A 6000-nucleotide genomic window follows, 5' to 3' on the forward strand; every position below is an offset into this window, starting at 1 on the left:
GTTTTCTTGTTGGATTCAAACTCCTACCACTGATGGGTAAGATTTAAGCAATGCACACATGCACAACTATTCCCAACACCTTTCTGGACGGCGACAGCAGTTATTGATCAAGTTCCTTTCAAGGCCTTCAAATGTCCGCAGCACATTGGGAATTGGTTATTTAGGAGGTCTAGGTGCAGAGAGCATCAGTGAATATGAAAGTATATAAAAATAAATGTGTCAGTGGCCAAACAATAATCAGACTGGGTGTTGAAGGAAGATATGCCGCTTGTATGCGGCCCACAGATTTGGACCTTACAAAGGCTGCATTTATTTACCAGAAATCATGACAGAAGAAATACAGAATGGAAAAGGCTAACAACACAAAGGATACAAGGTATTCTCTGTATCAATGAAGATCACCTTTCCTCCAGAGTATCCACTAGGTCCAGGAAGCTGAGCAGTTACTAGAATGAAAAAGACAAATCAATTGGCACTGTTCTGATCACAGGCCGTTGTATCACTATACTTCCATCGTCTCATCTCATTTCATTGTTTCCTATCTCGGCTTCAACTCAATTGAAGGGACCACTATAAGGAAGCAAAATTATGTTGCTGGTATTTAAAGTCCAAAATTTGCAGTGTTTTGTTTGAACTACAACAAAGACGCAGATGATCTAATTCCACACCCTACATTGATAATAAAATATTTTAAAATATTAGGCTAAGGATTTTAATGCTTTGTTTAGGGAAACTTACCACAGAAAGTGTGAGACAGCTGTGTCTTTCCAGTTCGAAATTCTGTAAATAAAAACGGGAATTAACTACAAAGCAAGGAATAAAAGAAAAAATCTTGTACATAGTGTCTTCTACACCGTGAAGATCTCAAAGTGCTTTAAAGCCAGGCTTTTGAAGTGCTTTCATTATTGTTTTCACTGTTTGCTGTCTCTTCCCTATAGGTACTAGGGCCTCTGTGTCTGTTGCACTCACCGCCAAATGCCTCTGTGATTGCCATGCTTTCAATTCCACCACCCAACAGTTTGCTGCAAAGCAACAAAGTAAATGTTAGTAATTTATTATTTATTTTCTATGCTTAATTGTAGGAAGTTAAATTATAGAACATAATATCAGGCATTCAAGAGGGCATTGAATAATTATTTGGATAGAAATGGTGGGTTGGGTTGTGGGGAAAAGGCAGGAGATTGACACCAGGTAATACAAATGGTGCAGGCACAATAGTCTCCATCTGCTCTGTAACAGTTCTGTGAAATCAGGCTAGATATCTCATTATCAAATTTCAAAAGTTCTTATATGAATTCTAATCTAATGGGAAGAGTGTCTCATAGTCAGTATCACAGTGAAGCAAGAGATATAGGAGTAGAATTAGGTCATTTGGCCCACTGAGTATGCTCAATCATTTGATCATGGCTAATGTTTCTCAAGCTCATTCTCCTGCCTTCTCCCCATAACTCTTGATACCCTTACCAATTAAAAACCTATCTATCTCTGTCTTAAACACACGCGATGACTTGGCCTCCACATTCCTCTGTGGCAATGAGTTCCACAGATTAACGGCTATCTGGCTGAAGAAATTCTGCATGATTTCAGTATTAAAGGGGTGTCCCTTCATTCTGAAGCTGTGTCTTTGGGTGCTAGACTCTCCTACAAGTGGAAACATCTTCTTCACGTCCACTTGATCCAGGCCTCTCAGTATTCTGTAAATTTCAATCAGTTCCCTCATCCTTCTAAACTCGATCTAGTACAGACCCAGAGTCCTCAACTGTTCCCCATTTAACAAAGCCCTTCATCCCCGGGATCATTCTCCTCTGAGCCTCCTCTAATGCCAGCACCTCCTTCCTTAGATATGGGACCTGCTCACAATACTCCAAATGTGATCTGACCAGAGCCTTATACAGCATCTGCAGTATAGTACTGTTCTTGTACTATAGCCCTCTCAAAATGAATGCTGACATTGCACTTGCCTTCCTAACTGCCAAGTGAACCTGCAAGTCAACCTTAAGAAATCCTGAATGAGTATTCCCAGGTCCCCCTGTGCTTCAGATTTATGAAGCCTTCCTCCATTTAGAAAATACTCTGTGCCTCTATTCTTCTTCCTGTAGTGCATAACGTCACACTTTTCACATTGCATTCCATCTGCCACTTCTTTACCCACTAAACTAGCATGTTCAATTCCTTCTGCAGCCTCCCGCTTCCTCATCACTCCATCCATCTTTGTGTCATCTGCAAACTAAGCAACAATGCCCTCAGTTCCTTCAAGCAGATTGTTAATGAAAAACATCAATAGTGTGGTCCCAACATGAGCCCCAGTGGAACTCCACTAGTAATCAGCTTCCATCGTGAAAAACATCCCTTCATCACTACTTTCTGCCTTTTGCCCGTCAGTCAATCATTTATCAGTGCCAGTACCTCATCCCTAACACCATCAGTTCTTATCTTATTTTGCAGCCTCCTGTGCGGCATCTTATTAAAGGCCTTCTGGAAATCCAAATAGATCAAGTCTACTGGCTCTCCTTTGTCTAACTTGCTCACAACCTCCTCAAAGAACTCTAACAGATTGTCAGGCATGACCTCCCCTTGACGAAGTCGTGCTGACTCAGCCCTATTTTACCATACACTTCTAAGTACTCAGCAACTTCATCCTTAAAAACGGACTCTAAAATCTTAACATGACTGAGGTCAGGCTAACCAGCCTCTAGTTTCCTTTCTTCTGCCTCCCTCCCTTCTTAAATGGGGGTGTTACATCAGCCATTTTCCAGTCCTTCGGGACTGTCCCTGATTCCAGTGATTCTTGAAAGATCACCATCAATGCCTCTACAATCTCCTCAGCTATCTCCTTCATAACCCCTGAGTGTAGTCCATCTGGTCTAGGTGATTTATCCATCTTCTGACCTTACAGCTTCCCCAGCACCTTCGCCTTAGTGATGGCCACCATACTCACCTCTGTCCTTCACACCTCTTGAAGTTCTGGTGTGCTGTTGGTGTCTTCCACTGTGAAAACTGATGCAAAGTATCTGTTCAGTTCATTCACCATTTCATTGGTTCCCCATTACTACTTCGCTAGCCTCATTTTCCAGTAGTCCAATGTTCATTCTTGCCTCTCTTTTAGATATCTTAAAAAAAACTCATGAAATTCTCTTTTCTATTATTAGCTAACTCTCAATATTCATCTTCTCCCACCTTTTTTTTTTAGTTATCCTCTGCTGGATCTTAAAAGATCTCCAAACCTCAGGCTTCTCATTAATCTTCACCATATTGTATGCTCTTTCTTTTGCTTTTATGCTGTTCCCGACTTCCCTTGACAGCCGTGTTTGCCTCGTCCTCCCCTCTTCTTCCTTGGGATGAATTACTGCTGTGCCTCCTGAATTACCCCCATAAACTCCTGCCATTGCTGCTCCACCATCTTCCCCGTTAGGGTCCCCTTCCAATCATGTCCTTTATGTCTTTGTAGTTACCTTTACTCAAATGCAATACTAATACATCTGATTCCAACTTTTTCCTCTTAAACTACAGGGTGAATTCTATCATTTTATGGTCACTGCCCCATAGCGGTTCCTTCACCTAAAGCTCTCTAATCAATTTCGGCCTCATTACACATCAACAAATCCAGGACTGTCTGTTACCTAGTGGGTTCTACCACAAGCTGCTCCAAAAAACCATCTTATTGACATTCCATGAATTCCTTTTCTTAAGATTCACTACCAACCTGATTTTCTCAGTTCATCTGCATATTGAAGATCCCCCATGATTATTGTAATAGTGCCTTACTCACATGCCTTTTCTACCTCCTGATTTTCTTCCCCACATTCTGACTAATGCTTGGAGGCCTGGACACAACTGCATCAGGGTCTTTTTCCTTTGTTGTTCCCCAACTCTACCCACACAGATTCTACACCTTCTGACTATTTCAGTTCTTGCTATTTGATTTAATTTCATTTGCTACTAACAAGGCAATTTGCCTGTCCTTTCAATAGGATGTGTATCCCTGGACCCAGTTCTTATCCCTTTGCAGCTATATCTCTGATACCCACAACATTGTACCTGCCAACTTCAATCTACACTACAAGCTTATTTATCTTATTTATACACTGTGTACTGCCCCCCTTTTCATAGTTGTCCCCTTATCTCCTGTGCCTGAAGTTAGATTCCTGACCCTTTCCATACTCTGCCCTATTACTTGTTCCAGAACGTTGAATAAACTCTGCTGAGCCCTTCCCTACCTTTATTTTTTACCATAATTTTCCATGCAACTGAGCTCACATCCCCCATTATTTTAAGGCCCTAGTCTGGGAAGAGCATCCTCCAGCAGCACCACAGTGAAACAGTCTGAGAAGAGAGTGTTAATAGGTGGAGAGGAAGTAGCTAATTAAGTGAGTACTCTCAGGTTAGGTTTTCTTGATTAATTCACAGGGTGTGGGCGTTACTGTCCGGGCCAGCATTTATTACTTATGCCTAATTACCCAGAGAGCAGTTAACAGTCAACCACATTCCTGAGTCTGGAATCAAATGTAGGCCAAACCAGGTAACGATGGCAGTTTCCTTCCCTGACCCACAATGCGGTTTTTCTGGAAATCAACAACATTTCATTGTCATCATTAGACTCTTAATTCCAGAATTCAAATCCACCACCTGCCATCTTTATTTTGGGTTTATAGTTTGTAAGAGCAATAGTGCAGAGGTCCAAAGAAGAAGGGGCCTATAGAAATTCATATTATTTGATTTTAAGGGCAATCTAAAGGTTTAATTTAAAGGGGCAAGTCATGGAAGGAGAGCTCAAGGACATGAGAAGTTGGGCAATATTCCAGTGCCCAGGACCAAAATGTAGGAAGTGTCCCTAGCTGCAGCTCCTGGAAGCCTGAGTTTTAGAGCTGGACATGGTGACTGGCGACACTGGTGCATCTGTAAGGCTAACAATATCATGGATAGCACATACAGTGAGATGGTCACTCTTCAGTCTCCTGTGGCCATTCTAATACAAAACTGATATACAACTTTGGATACTATTAACTGGAGGAATGGCCTCCCAGAGAAAGTAGCAATAGCTAAATTTGTTGCACCATGGTTGGCTCTGCTGCACAGAAGAGGAGAAATAAGTGTGGAAAAGCTATAGTAATCAGGGATTCAATAGAATGGGAATAGATGTTTTCGTGTGGCAAAACAGACTGCAGGAAGGACATTAGTTCTAGTGAAGTGGAATCTGTATGGGAAGAGCTTAGAAAACTAAGGAGCAGAAAACAATAGGATTTAGACTCCCAAACTGTAGAGGTTATACTGGGGAAGGCATTTAACTGGTTTCTGCAGTAAATGCAAATGTTACTGCAGTAAGGTAACACACTCTCCCCACAATAAACGCTATAGCATTTGTTTAATAAACAGTGCAAAACTGTTACTGCTGTTGATGCAGCAAAAGCCATTAGTGTAGTTAATGGAACAAGAGACATTTGCTGTGGTAACAGGGTGTAAAACTAATTCATCCTGTTCTTTGGGCACTGAGTTAAGATTTACAACGAGATTTGTGGACTGATGTAATCTGAAAAATTTCACCACGTAAATTCCTGAGATTCTAGCATTTCTCTCTTCTCAACATTGCTAGTGAACTCTGCAGACAACAGAAAGTACCAGCAGTGTAATTATTAGTATTATGTATTTTTTAGTACAGGACGTGAATGGTGAGCTGAAAAAATATACATTTAGATGAAGCTTTCCATCTTGTATTCATCATGGACTAGTGTATTTCCCGTGGCAACCCCTCTACCAATCATAGTCAACTTGCAAACCAACCACTGCTCTCCTGTCATAATATAAATGTTGTTTTCCCATTACATTAGTGTTTTCTGAAAATTATTTGGATGAGTACAAAACCAAAGGTTCAATAAAATGACTCAAGACTATTACTATTACAGGCTAGGTGGCACACTTCATAGAACATTACAGCGCAGTACAGGCCCTTCGGCCTTTGATGTTGCACCGACCTGTGAAACCAATCTGAAGCCCATCTAACCT

General features: G+C 41.2%; 1 protein-coding gene across 1 annotated transcript in view; it reads right to left on the reverse strand.

Moving 5' to 3' along the window:
• Positions 1-6000, reverse strand: part of dmc1 (DNA meiotic recombinase 1) — a 161087-nt gene that overhangs the window by 103568 nt on the left and 51519 nt on the right. The window contains exons 6-8 of the mRNA XM_048617571.1: positions 970-1022; positions 739-780; positions 374-446 (exon numbers count right to left, since the gene is read on the reverse strand). Of these exons, the coding sequence (XP_048473528.1) occupies positions 374-446; positions 739-780; positions 970-1022 (168 nt within the window). The remainder of the gene's footprint in view (positions 1-373; positions 447-738; positions 781-969; positions 1023-6000) is intronic.

The sequence above is a fragment of the Rhincodon typus genome, chromosome 37 (genome assembly GCF_021869965.1).
Source record: "Rhincodon typus isolate 14 chromosome 37, sRhiTyp1.1, whole genome shotgun sequence".
Classification (NCBI taxonomy): domain Eukaryota; kingdom Metazoa; phylum Chordata; class Chondrichthyes; order Orectolobiformes; family Rhincodontidae; genus Rhincodon; species Rhincodon typus.